The sequence below is a fragment of the Dipodomys merriami genome, unplaced genomic scaffold (genome assembly GCF_024711535.1).
Source record: "Dipodomys merriami isolate MVZ:Mamm:240054 unplaced genomic scaffold, mDipMer1.0.p SCAF_4, whole genome shotgun sequence".
Classification (NCBI taxonomy): domain Eukaryota; kingdom Metazoa; phylum Chordata; class Mammalia; order Rodentia; family Heteromyidae; genus Dipodomys; species Dipodomys merriami.
Genome location: NW_027205603.1, coordinates 10,358,974 through 10,385,686, shown reverse-complemented (window position 1 = coordinate 10,385,686; position 26,713 = coordinate 10,358,974). Strand labels below are relative to the sequence as shown.

General features: G+C 39.0%; 1 protein-coding gene across 9 annotated transcripts in view; it reads right to left on the bottom strand.

Moving 5' to 3' along the window:
• The window catches only part of Mllt10 (MLLT10 histone lysine methyltransferase DOT1L cofactor), a 148,512-nt gene that overhangs the window by 87,455 nt on the left and 34,344 nt on the right, over nt 1-26,713 (bottom strand). For all 9 annotated transcript variants that reach the window (XM_069990489.1, XM_069990487.1, XM_069990488.1 and 6 more), the window contains 2 exons: nt 19,316-19,370; nt 10,247-10,356 (listed from right to left, as the gene is read on the bottom strand). In XM_069990489.1, the coding sequence (XP_069846590.1) occupies nt 10,247-10,356; nt 19,316-19,370 (165 nt within the window). The remainder of the gene's footprint in view (nt 1-10,246; nt 10,357-19,315; nt 19,371-26,713) is intronic.

Sequence of the window (26,713 nt, the reverse complement as noted above, 5' to 3'; positions counted from 1 at the left end):
CTGAAGAGCTGAGGGACAGCACCCAGGCCCAGAGTTCAGGCCCCACGACCGGACTCAAAAAAAAAAAAAAAAGAATCACATCGTACCCAACGGGCAAAATCAAATCTGAATTTGTGGTAAACCTAATAGTATTCCCCAAGTCACACATAAATCCATCAATGAGACTCAAAGAGCTCTAGTAAAACCTTTGATCAAAAACTGGCTGAACATTTACTCTGACACAGTGTCAACTCCTAAGAAGCCAGAGTTGAAAATAACATTACATTCATACCCAATATCTGAAAGACTCCATGCAACTCAATGTTAAACCTTCTAAGGAATGACTTGGAACTTCTTGGAAAATAAAAGTCACATCCAACATTAAAGGGTGAGAATCTAGATGGTTAAGAAGGCCTAAATATAAACAGACCAGTAAGTTGTGTGTGAATACAAAGTATAACAAGCCTACAAAGTTAAGCTTGATAAAGGATGGTGGGATACATTTTTGTGTGTGTGCAGCTCCATTCCAGGGAGAGTAGACTTGAAAATCAGTTCAGTCAAGTAGCTAAGCAATTCACCAAATAAACATTAAAACCCACAGAAGTAGGTTCATAAAATTTTCAACTAAAAATTTTAAGACATACATAAAAATTAAAAGGTGGGGCTGGGAAGGTGGCTCTGTAGTAGAGTGCTTGCCTTGCATGCATGAGGCCCTGGGTTCCACTCCTCAGCACCACATAAGCAGAAAAAGCACTAAGTGGCACTGTGACTCATGTGGTAGAGTGCTAGCCTTGAGCTGAAGAGCTGAGGGACAGCGTCCAGGCCCAGAGTTCAGGCCCCACAACTGGCAAAAAAAAGAATTGTAAAGTATAAGCCATACACAGAAAAAGCAGGCAAAAAATTATGTTTGAGTTTGCTCAGTGGTTAGAACTCAACCAAATGAATTCTTTAAATTTTATTAATGAATCTCAAAGCAGATGAGCTGACAGAAGTAAATTATCAACAGATACACACACACACGCGCGCGTGCACGCACGCACGCACACACACACGCACACACGAGCATACACGCGCGCACGCGCACACACACACACACACACCCCAAACAGTACAACAAGCCAAGAAGGTGTGGTATTTTGGTTTCTGGCATCTTCTATTTGAGTTTCTATTCATGGTATGACATGAAATTTCCACTTAGGAGAGCAACGGCAAATTGGCAGATTAGAAACAAAGAAAGATACTAAGATTAGAAACAAAGAAGATACTAAGATTCTAAAAACAGAAAGAGAAGAGGAAGAGAACCAGAAGCCAAAAAGGAAGCATCAGGAAGACAGAAACCTAGAGAGGAACAAAAGAAAAGGAGCAGGGAGTTGCAAGACAGTCCCTGGCTTCCTCAAAGGATGGGGAGACCAGGTAAAACACGCTGTCAGCATCATCGAGAGAAAGTCTAACCTTAGCTATTCTTGGGGCCTCAAAATAAGGCTCAAGGAATCACAGGACACCCTGTCATAGATTTTGGATTTAAGTCAGTCATAGAACATGTTGAGGATACAGTGTACCCAACACTCGACCCCCTTCCTCCCACAGGGAACCCTTTAAAGTGGGAAGCTATATTGTCAGTTTAGACATCAGAGGCAGCAATACCTAACAGTGCTTGGGAATCCCCTGCCAAATCACCCAGCAAAGGAACGGATGTCATAGCAGATTGTGTCAACTGCTGTAGTTGCCTGCAGAGGACCTGAAATTCAATCAGGTCATTTTGCATTAATAAAGGGGAAAATCCATGAAGACGAAATTACAGTTAACATATACAGGACAAACAGTAGTGCACACAAGTTCATTAAACTCCTAGACCTAAAAGCAATTATAAACCCAAGTACAATCATAGTGGAAAGATTTAAATAATTCACTTTCAAGAATGGTGAATCACTCAAAAATATCATCAAATATAAACCTCAGAACTAAAGGACAGAGAATGTACAGAGAACTATAATCAGTAGCAGCAAAGTATACATTCTTCTCATCAATGAAGAGAACATTCTTTAAAATATATGATATTCTGCCAGGCACCAGTGACTCATACCTATAATCCTAGTTACACAGGAAGCTGAGATCTGATGATCACGGTTCAAAGTCAGGCCGAGAAGGAAAGTCCAAGAAACTCTTATCTCCAATTAACCAACAGAAAACCAGAAGTGGCACTGTGGCTCAAGTGGTAAAGTGCTCACCTTGAGCTGAAGAGCTTAGGGACAGCGCCCAGGCCCAGAGTTCAAGCCCCACGACCAAAGGGGGAAAAGTGTGTGTGTGTGTGTGTGTGTGTGTGTGTGTGTGTGTGTGTGTGTGTGTGTGTGTGTGTGTGTGTGTGTGTGTGTGTGTGTGTGTGTGTGTGTGTGTGTGTGTGTGTGTGTGTGTGTGTGTGTGTGTATGTGTGTGTGTGTGTGTGTGTGTCCCACGACCAAAGGGGGAAAAGTGTGAGTGTGTATGTGTGTGTGTGTGTGTGTGTGTGATTCTATCTAGGAAATAGTCTTAACAAATACAAGTAAATTAACTCCTTGTAATCCATCAGACCATAATGGAATTAAGCTAAAACTCAACAGCAACAGATATTACAGAAAATATTCAATGCAAAATCTCACCAAGACATTTTTTAATAACAAATGAGTCACTGAAGAAACAGAGGGATAAATCAAAAAGTTTCTGGAATCTAATGAAAATACACAAGAAACTTTGTGTTCAACAAAAAAAGAAAAATTTATAAGAATGTACATGAAAACAAAAAAATAAGAGGGCTATCACATAAACAGCCTAACAATATACCTCAAACTGGAAGAAAAACAGGAACAAGCAAAACCCAGAATCAGCAAACAGAAAGAAATAATAAAGATTAGGATCAACATTACTGAAATGGAAACCAAAAAAAACTACATAATCAAATAAAAAGGTGGTTCTCAAAATAAAAAAAAAGGGGGGGGGGGGGGAGAGAAGGTTGGTTCTTAGAAAAAATAAGAATAATAGACACCTAACTAATTTGACCAAAAGAAGCAGGGTCCCAGGTCTCAAATCAACAAAACAAGAGATGACAAGGGGAATCTCATAAGGGGTACTATAAGGAAATATACTGAAAATAAGGAAATACATTGAAAAACCTGTACTCAACTGGATGATCTGGAAGAGATGGATAAAATTCTAGATACAGTTGGTTGACCAAAATTAAACCAAGATATAAACATTTAAAAAAGAAAAATCTACAACAGGGCTGGGAAGAGCGCTTGCCTTGCATGCATGAGGCCCTGGGTTCGATTCCTCAGCACCACATAAGCAAAAAGAAAAAAGCCGGAAGTGGTGCTGTGGCTCAAGTGGTAGAGCGCTATCCTTGAGCTGAAGAGTTGAGGGACAGCACCCAGGCCCAGAGTTCAGGCCCCACGACCGGACCCAAAAAACAAACAAACAAACAAATCTACAACAGAGCTGGGAAGGTGGCTCAGTGGTAGAGTGCTTGCCTTGTATGCATGAGGCCCTAGGTTTGATTCTTCAGCACCACATAAGCAGAAAAGCCAGAAGTGGTTCTATGGCTCAAGTGGCAGAGTGCTCACCTTGAGCTGAAGAGATGAGGGGCAGCGCCCAGGCCCAGAGTTCAGGCCTCATGACAGACCAAAAAAAAAAAAAAAAAAAACATAACAAATGATGAGGTTAAACCAGTAATAAATCTTCCAGCAAAAAAAAAAAATCCAAAGTCAAATGGATTCCCTGCCAAACTCTATCAGCTATTCACAGAATAGTAATATTCCACCAACTATTCCATGAAACACAAAGGGAAAGAACACTTATGAACTCATTCCATGAACCAAATATTATACTTATTGCAAAACTGGACAGACACAATAAAAAGATGAATAGTAGTACAAAAATTCTCAATCAAATTCCTGTAAACCAAAAGCTGGACACTGATGGGCCCACATCTAAAATCCTAGGTACTTGAGGCTGAAATGCCAGTTTAAAGCTCACCCAGGCAAGATAAGCCCATAAGACTTCAATTAACCAGCAAAAACCAAAGTGAAGGTATGGCTTAACTGGTAGACTACCAGTCTTCAACAACAACAAAGAAAACTGGTGAGAATGGGGGTGGAAAAGAATCCCTAGTGGGCATATCAACTAATGCAGCCATTATGGAAATCAGTATGAAGAATCCTCAAAAAAATCAAAATAGACCTACCTTTATGACCATGACAAACACAAACAACTATTGGACATATACCCAATGTATAAATCAATATTCAATAAAAAAAAGAAAAAAAATCTATCTAATCATGCTTTTTGAAAGCACTGTTTACAAATCCAAATTGTATACTCAGTTAAGGTACCATTTTGGGGAAAATTGGGGAAACATGAAATGAGGTCAGAAGACCAAATAATGGAAAATATATCATTGGCCAGGTACCAGTGGCTCACCCCCTGCCATCCTAGCTATTCAGGAGGCTGAGATCTAAGGATCATAGTTCAAAAGTTCATGAGAGGGGCTGGGAAGGTGGCTGAGTGGTAGAGCGCTTGCCTTGCATGCATGAGGTCCTGGGTTCGATTCCTCAGCACCACATAAGCAAAAAAGAAAAAAGTCAGAAGTGGCGCTGTGGCTCAAGTGGTAGAGTGCTAGCCTTGAGCTAAAGAGCTGAGGGAGAGCGCCCAGGCCCAGAGTTCAGGCCCCATGACCAGACCCCCCAAAAAAAAAGTCCATGAGACTCTTTATCTACAATTAGCCACCAAAAGACAGAAGTAGAACTGTTGCTCAAGTGGTAGACAGACCCAAGACCCTGAGTACAAGCCCCAGAACCAGAACCAGCACCGATTTTTTTTTTTTTTTTTTTTTTTGCGGTGGAGGGGCCGGTGGGTGACATAGGGCTTGAACTCAGGGTCTGGGCACTGTCCCTGAGCTCTTTTTGATCAAAGCTATTGCTCTATACCACTTTGAGCCAAAGCTCCACTCCTGGTTTTTTGAGTGGTTAATTAGAGATAAAAGTCTCACAGGGAATTTTCTGCCTGGGCTACCTTTGAACCATAATCCTCAAATTATCAACCTTCTGAGTAGCTAGGATTACAGATGTGATCAACCCACCAGCACCAGGCTTCCTGATTTTTTTAATAGTCACATTTAGTTATACTGAAGAATGCCCATTTAATCAGTAACAATCATTCATTCATTCACTCACTCATTCATTCATTTTTCCAGAGCTAAAAAATGAACACAAGGACTGGTAGATACAAAGCAGGAATTCTACCACTCAGCTAGATCTCTAGCCTAAAAATGGTTTTGTTTTGGTTTTTTTGTTGTTTTTTGTTGTTGTTGTTGGTCCTGGGGCTTGAACTCTGGGTGTGGGCACTGTCCCTCAGCTCTTCAGCTCAAGGCAGCACTGTACCACTTGAACCACAGGGCCACTTCCTGTTTTCTGAGTGGTTTATTGAAATTAAGAGTCTCACGGACTTTCCTGCCTGGGCTGGCTTTGAACCATGATCCTCAGATCTCAGCCTTCTGAGTAGCTAGGATTACAGGCATGAACCAGGCAAAATGAAATTCTTAATAGAATATGCAGGGCTGGGAAGGTGGCTCAGTGGAAGAGCATTTGCCTTGCATGCATGAGGCCCTGGGTTCAATTCCTCAGCACCACATAAGCAAAAAGAAAAAAGCCGGAAGTGGTGCTGTGGCTCAAGTGGTAGAGCGCTTGCCTTGAGCTGAATAGCTGAGGGACAGCACCCAGGCCCACAGTTCAGGCCCCATGACCGGACCCCAAAACAACAAACAAACAAAAATATGCACACAATTATTTGGAGGTGAAGGAGTATACTGGTACATTTCTCTCAAATGGTTTAAGGAAGGAAGCAAGTCTCTTTGTACTAGTTTAAGTCTGATATCATTTCAAAACAGAAAATAAAGCAAGTCTTTTTTAACAAATGTAGTACTAAACACACATACATACACACACACAAATACACATACACAGAGAAATATTTTCATTGAATAGCATCAAAGGAGAAACAATAAAGAAAATTTGAACTTCTGCACTAGAGAAACTTAACCTGCTGCAATAACAATAACAAAAACTTCAAATGAAAGTTAAAAAGCAAATGTTTAAAAGCTGAGGCCAGGCGCCGGTGGCTCATGCTTGTAATCCTAGCTACTCAGGAGGCTGAGACCTGAGGATCAAGGTTCAAAGCCAGCGTGGGCGGGAAAGTCCATGGAACTCTTATCTCTAACCACCAGAAAACCAGAAGTGGTGCTGTAGGTCAAGCAGTAGAGCACTCGCCTTGAGCTTAGGAGCTGAGGGATAGCGCCCAAGCCCAGAATTCAAGCCCCACAACGGACAAAAAAAAAAAAAGCTGAGATATAGTTTATTAAAACACTACTTGCCTTGCATGTTCAAGGCTCTGATTTCAATCTCTATACCACAAAACAACAACAAAAGCAAGTAATAAATTTTGGGCAAAAATAAAAACAGTAAATTGAGAACATAATTTCATGCCAAAAACAAAAAAGTATCAAATGAAATTTATTTACTGTATAGAAAGTTATAAACTGTGAAGAATTCAAGAAGAATGTTAAATGTCCTGATGTCTCAGGAAACACTTTTTATAGTACCTTGTCAGACTGTCCATGAATGAAGTGATACTTTTCTTCACATGATATTTTATATAAGAACATTTCAGTTTTGTCATTAGAAGTGACTGATTTTAACAAATCCTATGAGATATCTAACAACTAGCTATTCAGTCTTTAGTGATTAAAGTTCATGATTAAAGTTTTATGATTACCTTTTTGTTTAAAACAATGGCTGTTTTGAACTTTTGTTTAGATATAACCTTGTTTGATGAAAGAAAAACTCTAAACTGTGCCAAAACAGAATAACAATGTTTATTGGAAGTATGTTGCTTTAGTATGACTTACCATTACTCTATTTGTTTATTGTAAAGATGTATATTTAGCATTCAAGTACAGTTTTCAATTTAAAAAGAAAAATAATTAAAATTAAAAAACTCATAAAACACAAGTTACATTAGCATAAACAAATAAACATGCAAGGGTAATTAACATATATGAAAAACATCTAAAAGCATTTTTAATGGTAGCACACAACGCACTTAACATGAACACAGTTAAGAGCAATTTTAAACACTGCTAATGTAGTGTGAGCTGGCAACTGCATCCTAGAGGGCAATTTCACACAGTACAATGAAGCTTCCAAAATATTTTTCACACCCTTTACATAGATTCTAATAGTGTAAAATACATGCCAGACACCTAAATAGGCTGTCCAATAAGTCACTGCTAGTCAGACTGATTCATGCCAATAACCCACAAGCTAAACAATATAAAGGAGACCAGTCTGGGCTACAAACAGTAGCCTTGGTGGTAGTAGTAGTAGTAGTAGTAGTAGTAGTAGTAGTAGTAATAGGTAGCTTAATTACTAATTACAGTTCATTAAATCTAGTAACACTAAGTAGCCACAAGAAAATACAGCAGAAATATCTTTATTTTCACACAAAAAATTATGTTTAGGACCAGGCACTGGTCATTCACACCTATAATACTAGCTACTCTGGAGGCTGAGATCTGAGGATCACAGTTGGAAGCCAACCCAGACAGAAAAGTCCGTGAGACTCGTATCTCCAATAAACTACTCAGAAAAAGCCGGAAGTGGTACTGTGACTCAAGTGGGAAAGTACTAGTCTTGAGCACAAAGAAGCATAGGGACAGCAACCAGGCCCTGATTTCATGCCTGTAAGGAACACCAGGAAGGCAGGCAGACTCCTCCCTCCTCTTGGCTAAGTCTCCGCCCACAACCTTTGTTACCTAGGTAACTGGCACACCTGGAGGAGGTCATATCCGCATTGGCGGAGGTCTGGGTGGAGACTTAGCCAGGAGGAGTCTGCCCGCCTTCCTGGAAAGCCCAGGACCAAGGGGGGGTGGGGGGGGAGGAAAATACATACCTATATATGTATGTTTAAGATTAATAAACGGGGCTTACTCCTATAATCCTAGCTACTCAGGAGGCTGAAATCTGAGGATCACGGTTCAAAAGCCAGTCCGGGCAGTAAAGTCGGTGAGACTCTTCTCTAGTAAACCACTAGAAAACCGGAAGTGGTGCTGTGGTTCAAGCGGTAGAGCGCTCCCCTTGAGCTGAAGAGCACAGGGACAGTGCCCAAGCCCAGAGTTCAAGCCCCACAACCGACCAAAAAAAAAAACAAAACAAAACTGCAAAGTACTGGTATAACTCAGAGTACTTGCCTGCCTACCATGTGCAAGGCCCCAGGTTTGATGCCAGCAACAGCCAGGGAAGGGGGATTCAAAACGTGAATAAACAGTATGATCTACACCTATATATTGGCAAAAATGCACAAAAGAAAATCTACAAGTATCTCAAAGGACACTTTATAAAGGTGTTTGTCAGACGGCACTGGTGGCTCAATAGAGATCTGTGGCTCAAAGCTAGCCCTCACAGGAAAGTCCATAAGACTCATCTCCAAATTAAGCACCAAAAAAATCTAGAAGTGGGGCTATGGCTCAAATACAAAGCTCAGGCCCTTAAGTCACAAGATGGGAACAAAAAGAGAAAGAGCATCTTGGCTCTCGCCTGTAATCCTAGCTACTTGGTAGGCTGAGATGTGAGAATCGTGGTTCAAAGCCATCCTGGACAGGAAACTCCATGAGACTCTTATCTCTAATAAATCACTAGAAAACCGGAAGTGGTGCTATGGCTCAAGTGGTAGAGTGCTCCTCTTGAGCTGAAGAGCTGAGGAACCGCACCCAGGCCCAGAGTTCAAGCCCCACGACCAACCAAAAAAGAGAAAGAAAGGAGTTGGAGGTATGGCTCAGTTGGTAGAGCACTAGCCAATGAGTGTTATGTACTGAGTTTGAGTCCTGGTATCAGAAAAAAAAAAAAAAAAAAGAAGGGAGAGAGGGAAAATTTTTTGTCATATCCTTATACCTCTTTGCAATTCCAAATGTTTTAATAATTTAAAATATTTTTAATATGAAAAAAATTGAAATCTCAAAATTGACTACAATGAGTCTTCCAAGATGGAACATTTACCTTCGATATCTATTACTATGTTTAAAGCCACATGTATAACAGAAAACCAAGGAAGTAGATGGTAGAACACTATGCTGGCCCTGAATTCAAGTCATCCTCCTCCCTCAACTTCACTTGTACCTGGGACTACAAGTGGGCACCACTGTACTCAAAAGTAAAATCAAATTTTGACATATGACTTTGAGAGAAGATATGTAATTTTCTGGTACAGAATTGGGGGTTGGGGTAGGGGGGGTGAGGGGGCGTTGTTTGTGCTGTCCTGGGGCTTGCTCTCAGAGCCTGGGCCCAGTCCGAGTTTTTTCACTCTAGGCTAGGAGTCTACTTTGAGCCAAAGTGCCACTTCCAGTTTTCTGGTGGTTAATTAGAGATAAGAGTCTCATGGAATTTCCTGCCTGGGCTGTCAAGGAACTGCAGTTGATTCTCAGATCTCAGCCTCCTAAGTAGCTAGCATTACAGGCTGAGCCACTGGCACCCTACTATCCCTGAGGTTTTTTTGGGTTTTTGTGCTCAAGGATAGCACTCTATCACTTAAGACACAGCTCCATTTCTGGCTTGTCTGATAGTTTATTAGAGTTTAAAGTCTCACAGGCTTTCCTTCTCAGGCTGGCCTTAAACCATGATCTTCAGATCTCTGCCTTCTAAGTAGATAGAATTATAGGCATGATTACTGGCACCTGGCTCAGGATTATTTTTTAAGACAGAATGCATCATATCATAATGAATGTATGACAACTCATGATCAACTGAAATCTAATAAAACTCTGGCACTTGAAAGAGCAAAAATGGTCACTAATTCCTTTTGGGAGGGGGGTTAATGGGTTTGAACTTAGGGCCTCATACTTGCTAGATATGTGTTCGACACTTGAGCCAGGACTCCAGCCCAAAGACAGTAATTTTTAAACGACAAATGTATAATGATTAAAATATCCTATAAACATTAAGATAATACATACCTAAATTAAAATAAAAAAGACACAATTTTGTGAATTTTATAGTCCCATAAACTTAGTAATACATTTTAATAACTGCATTATAGGATTTTAAGTCTATTTTCCCCCCCAAATCTCTCTGGAATTTCTAAGCTTAAAAGTTTTCTTGTTGTTTTTTTTTTAAGCCTCTACTTTCCATCTCCTAATTTCCAAACAAAAAAACCTGATAATCAAACAGTAATAAAATAATATCCACTGTACCTTATTGTAACGATCATGTGGAACAGACTGTAAAACGATTGGTTCCATTGTAGAAACATTGGCAAATTGTACCTCTGGAATATACAGGGCACAAACCACATGAGCCCAACCTAAAAATAAATACATAAATATAAATAGGTAGGCAGGCAGGTAGGTAGGCATTTTTTTTATTTTTATCAAAAATAGTTAATACTTCTGGAAAAGAGCTTTTGAAGATGACTAAGCAAATGAACTACAAATACATTTTCATTAGTTTCTGCACAACAGTCAAACCACCATGAACAAGGGTTGCTAATCATTTCTCCTTTCTCCAGTATTATACATAATAATATAAACAAAAGGAAGTGAGTCTCCCTAACTTTGCCCAAGCTGGCTTTGAAGAGGAAATCTGCTTGCCTCATCTTCCTGAGTTACATGCCCAGATGCTACTTCTTTACAAAGGCAAAATAAACTCATATCAATACTACTTTTGGAAACCACTTTAAATTGTTTTAGTGGAATGACTCAGTGGTAGTGCACTTACAAAGCTCTAGGTTCTATTCTCAGACTTATGATCAAATGGATAGATGGAAGAATGGATAGGTGGATGGATGGATAGATGGACGGATGAATTTAATCACCTTACACTTAAAATGTTTTAAGGGCTGTGGGTGTCATTCAGTGGTAAAGCACTTGCCTATAAAAGGAGATGTAGAGCTAGGGATGTAACTTAACGACAGAGTTTTGTTTTTTTTGTTTGTTTTTTTTTTGGTCCGGTCATGGGGCCTGAACTCTGGGCCTGGGCACTGTCCCTCAGCTCTTCAGCTCAAGGCTAGCACTCTACCACTTGAGCCACAGCGCCACTTTCAGCTTTTTTCTTTTTGCTTATGTGGTGCTGAGGAATCGAACCCAGGGCCTCAGGCATGCAAGGCAACCGCTCTACCACTGAGCCACCTTCCCAGCCCTCCATGAGACTCTTATCTCCAATAAACTACTCAGAAAACACTGAAGTTGCACTATGGCTCAAGTGTAGAGCACTAGCCTACAATGCAGAAGCAGCTTGGGGCAGCCCTCAGGCCCCAAGTTCAAACCCCAGGACCAGCAAGAAAAAAGAGGTATTAACATTTTTAAACATTTTTAATCTTATGTCAATAATTTATAGTATTAATATTTTGAATGGTGTATGAACATAATTTTACTATTTTAAATTCTCATTTGAAATATTTTCACAATTGATACTAAAGATCAATGTTTTGTTAAAAAGATGACTGAAGATATCAAAAACTAATGAAAAAGTTAAAAGTTACTATAAAACTGGAAAATCAACTGGAAATACAGTCAGTTCAAGTAGTACAGTGACTGCTTATAAAGCACAAGTCCCAGAGTTCAAACCCTACTACAACAAAGGGAAGGGAAAAAATAAAAAAATAAAAAATAAAGTAAACTCCTCACTCCATTACAACTGCACTATTGAAGGACTAAAAGGATTGAGAACTAAAAGTATAGAGGTCCTCAAAGACCAATCCTGGGCCTTGAACATCCCATACTCTAAAACCTGACTAAGGTAGTACTAAACTACAGATGTCCGATAAATACCAAAAGGAAAACAGTAACAAGTTGGCCACAAATAATTTTTACAATTTGTTAATCAGAATTTCCAAAACAACCAAAAGCACCAAACACTTGAGAGACAAGATACCATGAATGAAAACAGGCAACAAAAAAAAAAATCAAAACAGATCTGTATTTTAGTATCAGATAAAGGTTTTCAAAATAAGCAAAGTTTGCCGGGCGCTGGTGGCTCACGCCTGTAATTCTAGCTACTCAGGAGGCTGAGATCTGAGGATCACGGTTCAAAGCCAGCCCAGGCAGGAGAGACCATAAGACTCCTATCTCCAATAAACCACCAGAAAACCGGAAGTGGCGCTGTAGCTCAAATGGTAGAGCGCTCGCCTTGAGCTGAAGAGCTGAGGGACAGCGCCCAGGCCCAGAGTTCAAGCCCCACGACCGACAAAAAAAAAAAAAAGCAAAGTTTACCTATGTAACTTGTGGGCAGGGATGGTAGGGGAAACTGGGGGAAAGGGAAGAAAGGAGTAAGTACCACTGTCCAAATGATGAAATGTACTTAATACCTGACTTATGAAATGGTAGCCCTCTGTACAATACCTTAATAATAACATTGAAATTGTATTTTAAAAAATAAGTAAAGGTTTTAAAATACACTTAGTGATAAAATATGTACACAGCAAAATTAAAAACTGCTTCTAAAAACTGAAAACTATAAATAGTAATTCTAGAAGAAAAATCAGAAATTAGGAAATCAACGGAAGATTAACAATATTGAATATGAATAAAAAAGAAATTGCCGGGCGTCGGTGGCTCACACCTGTAATCCTAGCTACTCAGGAGGCTGAGATCTGAGGATCGAGGTTCAAAGCCAGCCCAGGCAGGAAAGTCTGTACGACTCTTATCTCCAATAAACCACTAGAAAACAGGAAGTGGCCCTGTGGCTTAAGCAGTAGAGCACTCGCCTTGAGCTGAAGAGCTGAGGGACAGCACCCAAGCCCAGAGTTCAAGCCCCACCACCAACAAGACAGACAGACAGACAGAGAAAGAAAAGAAAGAAAGAAAGAAAGAAAGAAAGAAAGAAAGAAAGAAAGAAAGAAAGAAAGAAAGAAAGAAAGAAAGAAAGAAAGAAAGAAAGAAAGAAAGAAAGAATGAAAGGAAATTAATGGGCAACAAAATAGGTCAGAAGAAAATACCTACACAGGGCTGGGAAGGTGGTTCAGTGGTAGAGCGCTTGCCTTGCATGCATGAGGCTCTGGGTTAGATTCCTCAGCACCATATAAGCAAAAAAGAAAAAAAGCCAAAAGTGACACTGTGGCTCAAGTAGTAGAGTGCTAGCCTTGAGCTGACGGGCTGAGGGACAGCGCCCAGGCCCAGAGTTCAGGCCCCACAACCGGACCCAAAAATAAAATAAAATAAAAATAAATAATAAAAAAGAAAATACCTACACAGTAGAATGAAATAGTTATAACTTTAATATACATGTAGTTAATGAAATATGAGAATATGACACAAAAACAAATGGTAGGCGGGTACTGGTGGCTCATGCCTGTAATCCTAGCTACTACTCAGGAGGCTGAGATCTGAAGATAGTGGTTCCGAGCCAGCCCAGGCAGGAAAGTCCATGGAACTCTTTGGTGCTGTGGCTCAAAGTGGTAGAGTGCTACACTTGAGCAAAAGAGCTGAGGGACAGTGCCCAGGCCCCAAGTATAAGCCCTATGACCGACCAAAAAAACAGGTAATACAAGTCAACAAGGTGCTGAGTATAAACTCAGAGTAAGTAAAAGTAAATCCATATACTGACCATATTAAAAACTTGTAGAAATACAAAGCAAAATAGATAAACAACCAAACGGCAAATTATCAAGTAACTATATAAAGCCAGAAAATGCTCTGAAACACACTACAAGAATACAAGAGAATTTCTTCAGATAACAGGAAAAATGTCTAAAACTGTCATTATTATTAAGATATTGTACACTGGCCGGGCGCTGGTGGCTCACGCCTGTAATTCTAGCTACTCAGGAGGCTAGATCTGAGGATTGCAGTTCAAAGCCAGCCCGGGCAGGAGAGACCATGAGACTCCTATCTCCAATAAACCACCAGAAAACCGGAAGTGGCGCTGTAGCTCAAGTGGAAGAGCGCTCGCCTTGAGCTGAAGAGCTGAGGGACAGCGCCCAGGCCCAGAGTTCAAGCCCCACGACCGACCAAAAAAAAAAAAGATATTGTACAGAGGGCTACCATTTCATAAGCTATTGGCCATATAAAATAATTATGCCTTATTTCATTTAAAATGCAGAACTGCTTATATTTATAACTGCTTATCTTAAAAAGTAAAATATTGCCTGGTAGAGCAATATAGACTGAATTCATTAAATTATCTTTTAAAATCTTGGAGATTTGGCAATGTAGCTCAATGACAGTGTTTGCCTAACACATGCAAGGCCCTAGGCTTGAGCCTCAAAACCACCGAAAACAAAAGGGAAGGGAGCAGAAAAGTAAAAATATATCTAGGAGGAGCTGGTGGCTCACATCTATAATCCCAGCTACTCAAGAGACTGAGATCTGAGGATTGAAGCAAGCTCAGATGGCATAGTGCATGAGACTTTGATCTCCAATTAACCACCAAAAACAAAAACAAAAACAAAAAAACAGAAATGGAACTCAAGTGTACTAACCTTCAGTAAAAAAGATAAGGGATCGCTGCCAGGCCCTAAATCAAGCCTCAGTGCCAGCATGCATGCATGCGCGTGCACATATGAGCCCTCACACACACACACATACACACACACACATATACTATATGTATGTATGTATGTATGATACACATAATATATAGAATATCAACAAAACAGTGAAGAAGGCAACTCCAAGAGAATATAAACACTTTTTTTTTAATTAAGCAGGAATTCACAAAGCCCATCTTACCAAAAATCACTCTGGAAAACAATAACCAAGAGAACAATGATTTTTAGAACAGGAAATCTTTTTCATCTTTATCTTCCCTTGACCTAGGTTGAAGACAAAAGCTATTTCCCTAGTCTCTGATTTCAGAAGGAACAGGGAAAATTTAGGTGCAAAGAATTGTCTACATCCCTATTCTAAAGAGTCTGAGGCAATATGTTTTCTTTTCTCTCAAACCACATTAAGAACAGGTAAGTAGCACTCAAAATCATTGTAAGGCATACAACATACAGAGCCTGGCAGAAAAGATTACAGTTGAGACATACAATAGATTGTTAAAAGCCTAGAAGAAAAAACTAAGAAAGATTTTCTGGGAAATTGGTACTTTCAAAAACAGCTAAGTGTGCTGGAAGATGTACAGCCATAGGTATGCCTAAAGTAGAACTAATCCCAGAAAGATTAAAGACTAAACTTCCATTTTTAGTTGTAATCTAGGTATAGTGCAAGCAGACAGTGAGGAAAAGAGCAAGGAATAAAGCACTGAAAGAATTCTCCCCTCCCCCATCTGCAAACACCCTAAGAGGCATTCCTGTTTTTGTTTTCTCTATCTGGCAACTGATATTCAAGGAAATCTTTGTCAAAACAATAAATGAAGACAAAGGAAGATACATAGGCTTCAACAATTATACATAACAAAGAACAAACGTTGAAGTCTTTTAAAAAAATTTAAATAGCCTTATAGCTGGTCTGTCTATATGCCTAGGTACTCAGGAGGCTGAGAACCAAAAGATCCCATTTTGAAATCAGTTCCAGGAGGAAAGCATGTAAGATTCCATCTCCAAATAATCAGTAAAAAGCATAACTAAAGGCATTGCTTAAGTGGTAAAATGCCGGCTAAACAAGCGAGACAAATAAGCATAAGGCCCTGAGTTCAAACAAAAAAAAATAACAGCTTTAAGGGCTTGAGGATGTACCAGTGGTAGAGCACTTGAGCTTGTACAAAACTCTGGATTCCATGCTGTTGATCACATAAATATGGTATATATGTGCACACCAGAGGGAAACCAGCGGACCACAAAGAGCTAGAGGGAATCAGGGAAAAATATACAACAGCGGGACCCATCAAAACGAACTAAGCAACTCAATGGCAGTGATGGGAGGGAGGGAACGAGTGGGAAAGAGGGAAAAGCTGACGCTATGCAAAACAAAAGAAATGTACATATCGCCCAATGTGGAAGAAATAACTGTATTGTCAAAACTCACCGAACTCATAAATGTTATTGACCACGATAGGCAATTTGCCCCATGAAAGTTAGAATGTGTTTGTGACTTTAATTAAGCATCACTATCCCACAATACTGTGAAACTTGGGAAATTTATGTAATCACTTAATCACAATAATGAATTTGGAAGGAAAAAACAAAAACAAAAAACAAGGCCCTGGGTTCAATCCTCAGCACCACAAGGAGGAAAAAAAGACTTTACCATAAAGCAAGCAGCAAAACTAAACCTGAGTGGGCAGAAGAAAAAAATAAATGAGCAACCTTGAAGATAAACTAATTAAAATTATCTAGCCTGAGGAGCCCTGACTAAAAAACAAAACTGTGCCTAAGCAATCTGTAGGACACAATCGCACCTGCAAGCATATGTGTAATGGGATATCCAGAAGTAGAGGAACAACAAAAAGAGGCAGAGAGAAAGTATGAAAAAAAAAAAATGGCCCAAATTTTTCAGTACTCCTAAGTCTAACATATCAAAAGGCAAGACAAAAGATAAACTGTTGAAAACAATGAAAGACGCTACTTATCGTATATAAGGGATATTTAGCACAGATTCAAAATTTCAATTTGACACATCATTTTTCAACTCTGCAATGGCAAGACAGTAATGAGTTCAGTAGAAATTGTACTTGAAAATTTAGAATTGTGAGCTTCTACCAGGCTAGCAATATAAACCATACTCTCACAGAAGCTATAGGACTCAAGTAAACAATGGTAACATGAGAGTAAACAGCTAATTCTTAAGTCATTACACTCAACAGTTTAAATCTAGCAATGTATTTTCAGTTTCAGTTACAGTCACGTGTAACGTAAAAACATTTCAAAGACAAACTACCTATACAACCAAGGTCCCATAATACTGTTACGCAGGGAAATATTTCCTATAGCATAGTAATGTCATAGCCATCAAAATGTTCCAGTACAATGTTGTGAAGCGTTTGTGGTAATGCTGATCTAAGCAAACTTACCTTGCTGCCAGTTGTACAGAAATACGCAAAACAATGTATACTACATAACACTTGATAGTGATCATAAAATTATATTAATCGTTTATGCATTTACTGTACTAAACATTTTAGACTTAAAGTATACTTTTCAAACCTCAAACCATGATTCTTCTTTTCTCAGCTCCTTCAAGAAGCTAGATTACAGGAGTAAGCAACTGGCACATCACTTCTTCTTTACTTTTTAACAAAAGGTTTAAAAAATAAAATTACAAAAATTTTAAATACAGAACAAAGCTTATAGAATAAAGAAATTTTCTTCTGTGAGACGGTATCATTCACAGAAAATATTTTGGAACAGATAGTTTTTTAAGCTAAGATTACTGCAAAACAGCCAAAAAGTTACAACGTTTTTTAAAGTTTATAAAGGATAAGATAGCATGGAGAAAACCACGGAGGCTGTAGATATAGATATAGTTGTCCAGGTGATAAGAGTGAGAACTAATAAATGAGACTATATCAGAGTTTCTACACAGCAAAAGAAACCATCATACAATACAGGGCACCAGAGCTTCATACCTATAATCTTAACTTCTCTGGAGTCTGATATCTGAGAGTGGTAATTCAAAACCAGCCCAGGCAGGAAAGCCCATGAGACTCTTATCTCCAATTAACCAGCATAAGTCCAGAAGTGAAGGTGTGGCTCAAGTGGCAGAGTGCTACAACTTGAGCAAAAGAAGCTAAAGGACAGCACCCAGACCCAGAGTTCAAGTTCTAGTACCAGCAGCAAAAAAATAAAAATAAAAAAACCACATCACCAGAACCGAGAGAGGACCCACAAAATGGTAGAAAATCTTTGCCAGATATTCAACAAATAAAGGATTAATACTCAGAATCTACAAAGAAAAAATTAAATAGCAAGAGAATAAATAAAACTGAACAGTTAGTGAACTGGACAATTCTCACAAGAAGAAATACAAATGGCTAACAGATTCATGAAGAAATGTTCAACATATTAGCCAAAGGAAATGCAAATCAGAATCACATTAAAATTACATCGCATCCCAGTCAGAAAGGCATCCATCAAGAAAACAAACAACAAATGCTGGCTAAGATTGGGGTGGAGAATACCCTTCAAGCCCTGTTACGAAATGTAAACTAGTACAACTATGGAAATCAGTGTGATGTTTTCTCAAAAGACTAAATCAATTTACCAGAAAGACACCAGCATACCTTAGTACTATTCACAATGGCCAATGATATAGAATCAGCAAATGTACCCAATATCAGATGAACGAATAAAGTGCACACTCACATATACATACACACAGGAAATGTCATTTAGCCATAAAAAAACTCGAAGTGTAACTTTGGCTCAAGTGATAAAGCACTAGCCTTGAGTAAATTAAGCTTAGGAACAGTGCCCAGGCCCCGAGTTCAAGCCCCGGACAGGCACCAAAAAAAAAAAGTTTTGGATTTGGGAGTATTTAAGATTAAAGACTTTTCTGATTGGAAATGCTCAAAACCTAATACACAAAAATCCTCAGGGAAGAACACCAAGCTAGGCTAGGAGTAGTAGTAAATGATTATAATCTCAGTACTTGGAATGCTGAGGCAGAAGGATCTAGAGACTAAGGCCAGACTGGAGTACATAGTAAGATCTTGTCATAAGATTTTTAATTGTAAGTATGTAGATCAGTCTGCATAAAATAAAAAACAATTTAAGTTTACCCACAAAGAAAAACTGTTTTAACTATAGTCTAAGAACTCAGGAGGCTGAGGGAAAATTATTTTCAGTTTCAGGCCAGCCTGGGCTACATAGTAAAAACTTGTTACAAATGAATTAAATAAATTCCAGTATTGTTAATAATTGAACAGTAAACAATTTAATTTCATAAAATTAAAATGATCTAAGTTGACATGACAGTACACATCATGTGAAGAAGAGATCAGAAGAGCGTAAGTTTGAGGCCAATTTAGACTACATAGCAAGATCTTGTTTCAAATCAAATCAAGTCCATTACTGCTTTCTCCTTTGCTTTCTTTTATGCCTTTCCTAGGGATTGAACTCAGGGCCTCATGCTTTCATTCAGCTTTTTCCCCTCAGAACTCACGCTCTATCACTTGAGCTACTCCTCTACTTCTGGCTTTTTGCTGGTTAACTAGAGATAAATCTCTTGCATTTGGTTGACCAAGCTGACTCCAAAATGCCTCAGATCTCAGCTTCCTGAGTTTCTAGGATTAGAGGTATGAGCCAACAACTCCCAGTCATGACAGTTAATATGAGTAGAAAACACTTGATTTAAAAAAAAAAAAATGAACTACCAGATGTTTTTTAAAAAATGCTTTACCACACCAATATTCAATAATTTTTTTTCAAAAATCTCAGTACTTACCCCCATTATCTGTTCTTTTTAAAGCTCCATCTTTATGGGGACACAGTTCACATCTCTATTTAAAAAAAGGGGGGAAGGGGAGAAAATCAATTTTTTTCAGATTACCAAAAGCACAATATATTCCCTCAAACTACAAAACTAATAAAAATATGGAAATACCATCTGCACTAATTGCAACAAAAATATTCTAGAACATCACTCACAAAATGACTTCTCAATAACAAGGGATCTTCCTCATTCCATCAAATATGCGACTTCTTCAAAAGTGCACTTTAACTGTTAAAATCCTGCCACAATATTTTTGAGTTTTGCACTAATTAAAAAAATAAAAACTAAATAAGTGGGTACCTACAGACCCACATACTTTAGAAGCAGAAAGAGAAGGCTCAATTGACCCTAGGAGTTTTAGACCAGGTTAGAAAACATAAAAATCCTTTATTTAAAAAGGAAAAGATGCCGGCCACCAGTGGCTCATGCCTGTAATCTAGCTACTCAGGAGGCTGAGATCTAAGCTAGCCCAGGCAGGAAAGTCAGTGAGACTCTTATCTTCAATTAACCGCCAGAAAACCAGAAGTGGCCCTGTGGCTCAAGCAGTACAGCACTCTCTGAGCTGAAGGACAGCGCCCAGGCCCAGAGTTCAAGCCCTATGACCAACCAAAAAAAAGGGAAAAGATGTAAAGTGCCAGGACTCAAGCCTATAATCCTAGCTATTAAGACAGCTGAGATCTGAGGACTGCAATTCAAAGCCAGCCTAGGCAGGAAAGTCTGTTCAGATGCACTAACAAAGCAAAAAAAAAGCCAGAGTGGAACTGTGGCTCAAGTAGTAGAGCACAATAGCTCAGAGACAGCGTTCAAGCCCTAGAACCAGCACAAAAAAATAAAATAAACAAGTATACAAAAAAAATGATTGTTACAGTTAGAAGAATCTGAGATGAGGCTCTCTATATGCTATAGTTAAGCAATCCAAATGTAAGGCAGGCTGTAGCTGCATTTGTCACTGTTAGAAGTCACTGGAAGTCAGGTGTTGGTGGCTCAAGCCTATAATCCTTTCTACGCAGGAGAATGAGATGAGAACTAAAGTTGAGGTTCAACCCACCCAGAGAGGAAAGTGGTCAAGATTCTATCTCTAATTATCCAGGAAAAAAACATGTTAGACTAAAGTGTGGCTCAAGTGGTAGAATGCCAGCCAAGACAGAGTGTAAGGACCTCAGTTCTATCTCCAGTACCAGTACACACACATACCAAAAAAAAAAAAAAAAAAAAAAAAAAAAACCTTCTATACTAATTTTTATTTAAATATGTGAGAGACTATACGAGAGGCAAAAGAAGATCCTGTGAAAGGGAATCCAGATTACAAGAAAACAGAAAAATGTATTTTTCAATACAATTTTTCAAATTTAAAAAAAAACTGAAATGTCCAACACAAGTAACAAGCAAAAGTTATACAAAGGTTCTCTCGTGTTCTTTTTTCCTTCAGTGCTGGAATTAAACAGGGGCTACACATACTAGGCAAGTACTCTACCACTGAGTTACCTTCCTAGAAGAGAGTTCTTTCTTTTCTAAACCATTAGGGAAGTATAAAACTAACTTTTTCCATCTTTAGACTTTTATTGTTATTTTGGCATCAATTTCCAAACACACTTCGCTAAACACAGTTTACCAAAATAATGGCCATTAGGAAGCTCTGGCTATGTAACAAACTAGTCAATTTCCAGGAGTTTACATAGACTGTGATCGTTATATTAGAAAAAAATACATGACAGAGTAAGTAAGGTAAATTAAAATTTTGTCTGATCCTGCTCATGCTATATATTAGATATATTTTTGGATTATTTTACAAGTGTGTATAATTTTTAATTTATTAGCATACATTGGTTGTACAAGGGGGATTTCACTGTGATATTCCCATACATACTATATATCTTCATCACTCACCCTCTCTATCACTCAACCTTACCCTATTCCCCCTCTTCCTGAAATAACTTCAACAGGCTATTTTCATACATGGCAAATAAACTACTTTGACCATATTCATCCTCATTCACTCTCTTCCTTAGCCCTTGTCCCTCCTACCAGGACCATTCTCCAACAGAGCCTGTTTTCAAGCATATGTATTATAAAATAAAAAATATATAATTGACTTTTGTCCCCAGTTCCTGACACAGAGCTCTTAAGACTCTTGGAGGGGCTGGGAATGTGGCTTAGTGTACAGTGCTTGCCTACATGCATGAAGCCCTGGGATCGATTCCTCAGTATCATATAAACAGAAAAGGCCAGAAGTGGTGATGTGGCTCATGCTAGCCTTGAGCAAAAGAAGCTCAGGGACAGTGCCTAGGCCCTGAATTCAAGCCCCAGGACTGGCACCAAAAAAAAAAAAAAAAAAAAAAAGGACTCCTGGAATTTGTTTTTTTTGTTGTTGTTTTTTTTGGGGGGTCCGGTTGTAGGGCCTGGACTCTGGGCCTAGGCGCTGTCCCTCAGCTCTTCAGCTCAAGGCTAGCACTCTACCACTTGAGCCACAGAGCCACTTCCGGCTTTTTTCCGTTTTGCTTATGAGGTGCTGAGGAATTGAACCCAGGGCCTCAGGCATGCAAGGCAAGCACTCTACCACTGAGCCACCTTCCCAGCCCGACTCCTGGAATTTCTGAAGTGATTGGACCACACCTGAGATTATGCTAATGAGGTGACTTAAAGCTGGCACCGATAGACAGCTTCAGGATGGGATAGTCAATAGACAACCAAATAATTACCCAGTTAGAGGATTTTTAGTCCCATCCCAACCTGAAGATTAGGAAACTAGTTAATTTACATTCTTTCTTTTTCCCCTTGAAATAGAGTTGGGTGTTTTGTATTATGTCGTTGAACTCAGGGCCTGAGTACTATTAGCTTTTTCCACTCAAGGCTAGTGCTTTACCATCTGAGCCACAGTTCCACTTCCAACTTTTCCTGCTCAGGATCACATGGTGATCCTCAGATCTCAGGCTCCTGAATAACTAGAATGACAAACGTGAGCCATTAAGAAATAGTTTAAATACACTTGAACAATAAGGTGTGCTGAGTTTGGGAATTGGTGAATTTACCAAATGGAGGGAGAATATGACTCCACAGACAGAAGCTCCTGCACATAGGGCCCTTTTGGATTCAATACTATGCTTTTTTAAAATATGCTTTGAGTCATTTGATTCCAGTTGTAGGACTCTGGGAATACAGACAAGCACATTACTATTTTCATCTCTTCATCTGTCTGTTCACCTATCACTTATAATTTCCTTTATATTTATAATTAGCCAACATGCTACATTCACTACATTCTGTGAACTATTTTAACAAATTATGGGGCTGGGAAGGTGGCTCAGAGGTAGAGCACTTGCCTTGCATGCATGAAGCCCTGGGTTCGATTCCTCAGCACCACATAAGCAAAAAGCTGTAAGTGGCGCTGTGGCTCAAGTGGTAGAGCGCTAGCCTTGAGCTGAAGAGCTGAAGAGCTGAAGGACAGCGCCCAGGCCCAGAGTTCAGGCCCCACAACCGGCAAAAATAAAAATTATGAAACCAAGTTTTGCGAATCCTCAACTTATAGTCAGTCAATCAAAAGTACAGAAAGTCCAGACTTACCACCAACAGGCATCAGCAGATGAAACAGTTTTAGGGAATAAGCCCTTTAATGTACAGAATCTGAGGCACTACAAGCAGATATTCCAAAAGTGAACTGACGTTTGAGCCATGCTCCCAGTCAGGCTTTTTAATAGTTAATTGGATATAAAAAGTCTAAAAAACTTTTTGTCTAGTCTGACTTCAAACAGAGATCTCTCAGATCTTAATCTCCTGAGTAGCCTGGATCACAGGTGTGAGTGCTCAGACAGGGGAGTTTAGGATTTTTTAGGTTCTAATGATCAAACCCAGAGTTTTGTGAATGCTAGATGAATATTCTCCTGCTGAGCTAAGTCTCATTTCTTTCTCTTTTAAGCAAAATTTGTAATCTTGACAAGGGGGTCCAAGGCTAACTCAGTTAAGGCTTAGAGCACCTTGTTCTATCATCTGACAAGCAAGCTATCAAACTTCCAGAGTCACATAAAAGGACTTATGAGCCAGCTGCTGGTGGCTCATGCCTGTAATCCTAACTACTAGGGAAGCTGAGATCTGAGGATCACAGTTCCAAGCCAGGGCAACAGGAAAGTCTTGAGACTCTATCTCCAACAAACTACTCAGAAAAAGCCAGAAGTGGCGCTGCAGCTCAACTGGTAGAGTACTAGCCTTAAGCACAAAGAGGCTCAGACACTGAGTTCAAGCCCTAGGAACAGCAAAAAAAAAAAAAAAAAAAAAAAAACAACTTATGAGCTAACCTTCAGCCAAGAGGAAAAAGGTGAAATTATTTAGGTCAACAGAGATTAATGGCAATGGAGTGAAACATACTAAATGGTTCTAAATCCATGATAAAATTAACTTCCAGGGCTGGGAAGGTGGCTCAGTGGTAGAGCGCTTGCCTTGCATGCTCAAGGCCCTGGGTTCGATTCCTCAGCACCACATAAGCAAAAAGGAAAAAAAGCCGGAAGTGGTGCTGTGGCTCAAGTGATAGAGCGCTAGCCTTGAGCTGAAGAGCTGAGGGACAGCGCCCAGGCCCAGAGTTCAGGCCCCATTACGGGACCCAAAAAAAAAAAAAAAATGAACTTCCCTTTTTGTTTTTAGTAAGTTTTTTTATTGTGAAAATACAGTACACAGGGGTTACAATTACATGAGCAAGGTAATGAGTACATTTCTTATCAAGCATTGTTGCTTCCTCCTTTGTTTTTCCCCTACCATCCCTGCCCTCCCATCTCCACGACTACACTCTACCTCCCACCCCCCCAAAGTTGTAAAGTTCATTTTTCGACATAGCATCTTGTACATCTCATTGTTGCAATGGATCCACCTGTATCCCTATTTAAACATTTTTTTCCCTTCCCCTTCACAAATTATACCAACATCAAATACAAGGCATATACCATGAGGGAGGGACATACAAAGCAACAAAACAATCACCTTATAAATATGTTAGAAACAATAGCAAGCAAGAAAAAAACCACTTGTGTCCTTATCTTAGGGTTCATTTCCCCTAACATCATCTTATCTGACCTTTTCTGATTGTCTAAGACATATACTAGAATTGCAAATAAGGGAAACCATGGGACCTATGTTTCTTTGGGCCTGGTTTATGACTTCCATTTTTAAAATGATATAAGCTTATAAGATAACCCCTTAACAGAGATAGTAACTGTAAATTCTGGACAAAATACAAATAGCAGCTACCTGAATACAAACAAGAGAGGGGAGACAAAAGCAACTACATTCTGCATGAAGTAAAAGCCTGAAGGGATCAGCTTGAGTTTGATATTCTCAAGAAACTAATCCCTCCCAAACCTAACAAACCAATTACTAAATGGGCAAGGGAACTAAAGAGGGACTTCTCAGATGAAGAAATAAAAATGGCAAAGAAACACATGAGGAAATGTTCATCATCCCTGGTGGTGAAGGAAATGCAAATAAAGACAACCCTGAGATACCACCTTACCCCAGTCAGAATGTCCCACATCCACAAGTCAGCTGACAAATGCTGGAGAGGATGTGGAAAAAGAGGAACCCTATTACACTGCTGGTGGGAATGTACACTTATACAACCACTTTGGAAAGCAGTCTGAAGGGTCCTCAGAAAGCTAAAGATTGACCTCCCTTACGACCCAGTCATACCATTTCTAGGCATCTACCCTGAACAACAGGAACCAATATACAAGGACACGTGCACCTCCATGTTTATTGCAGTACTGTTCACAATAGCTAGGATATGGAAACAACCCAGATGCCCCACCACAGATGAATGGATCCAAAAATTGTGGTACCTATACACAATGGAATATTATGCAGCCATTAGAAATGACAAAATAATGGCATTTGTAGGGAAATGGATGGAGCTACAAGGAATCATGTTGAGCGAGGTAAGCCAAGAGCAAAGAAACAAACAGTACATGGTCTCCCTGATAAGTGTATGCTAAATCCAAAATGTTAGGTGATAATGACAAAATTAACAGGACTTAAGAAACAAAGAACTCCCACTCATCTGGTCGAACCACTACTAAATATCCCCATGCTGCTGATCACATGTATGGTGTATATGTGTACACCATTATATGTTATAGACTGTGATATACAATTTGCTCCAGGAAAGTTAGAATAAACTTGTGACTTTAAATGAGCACCATTATTCCACAATACTGTGAAATTTGGGAAATTATGTAATCACTTAATCACAATTAAAAAAAAAAAAAGAACCTCGGGGAAGGTAGGGAGAGAAGGGATGGTAGGGGGAAAACAATGGAGGGGGTAACAATGCTCAATAGGAAGTGTACTCATTACCTTGCTCATGTAACTGTAACCCTCTGTATAGTATCTTTACAATAAAAAATTAAAAAAAAAGTTTGTTATTTTTTTAGAACTTTTGGCCTGATGACAAGCCATAGTGACTATTCGCATAATAGTATATAAGAAGAAAAAGACAAAGTTTAGATCAAACTTATTGACTTTAAAGTAAGATTTGAATTCTTAAAAAGTAAAGAATAAGGAGAAAGCTCCATATCTTTATGCACACAATGAATCTAAATCTTCTGACCTTTTTGAACCATACAAACACAGGGCAAGCTAGTAACATGAAAAACAAAAGAAAAAAAATGAGATTTAAGCACGTACACAAAAGGTAGTTTGAATCCAATCAAATCAAATACCTAATTTAAAATAATTTCTTCAAAGGGAAATAATACAATAACATTAAAACATTCATAACATTTATCCAAGTTACTTGACCTACTTAAAACCAAAGATGTCAGCCATCCTCAAAAGACAATAAATGTCAGTCCCAAGATGATTCAGACATTGAGTTTAGCAGAAAAGGGCTTTTAAACAATATTATAACTAAAGACTATGAAACCTAATAATAAAGATGTACCTACAATAAGTGAAACAGGCAAATCTCAATGAAGGAAAAGAAACTATAATGAAGAAATATATAGTGAGCTGGGGATACAGCTCAATGGTATAAAACACTATTTTTTATGAGTCCTGGAAGTTTATTCTCCAGAGGAAAAAGGAGAGGGAAGAAGAGAGGAGAGGAGAAAAAGAAAAGAAAATTCAAAAACTGAATAAAACATGTGAAGTGAACGTTTTATTGGACAGTCTTAACAGAAGTGACATATAAAAGTCAGTGAACTTGAAGCTCAATACAGTATCTAATCTGAAAGAAAAAAACCCAACAGCACTACCACCTATAAGCAGTGAAATAAAAAGGGCTTTGGCAACTCTACCCAAGAGTCTAATATGCATAAATAAAGGTCTGGAAAATAAGGGAGTCAAAGAGAAAATAAAGAGGTATGAGCCAGG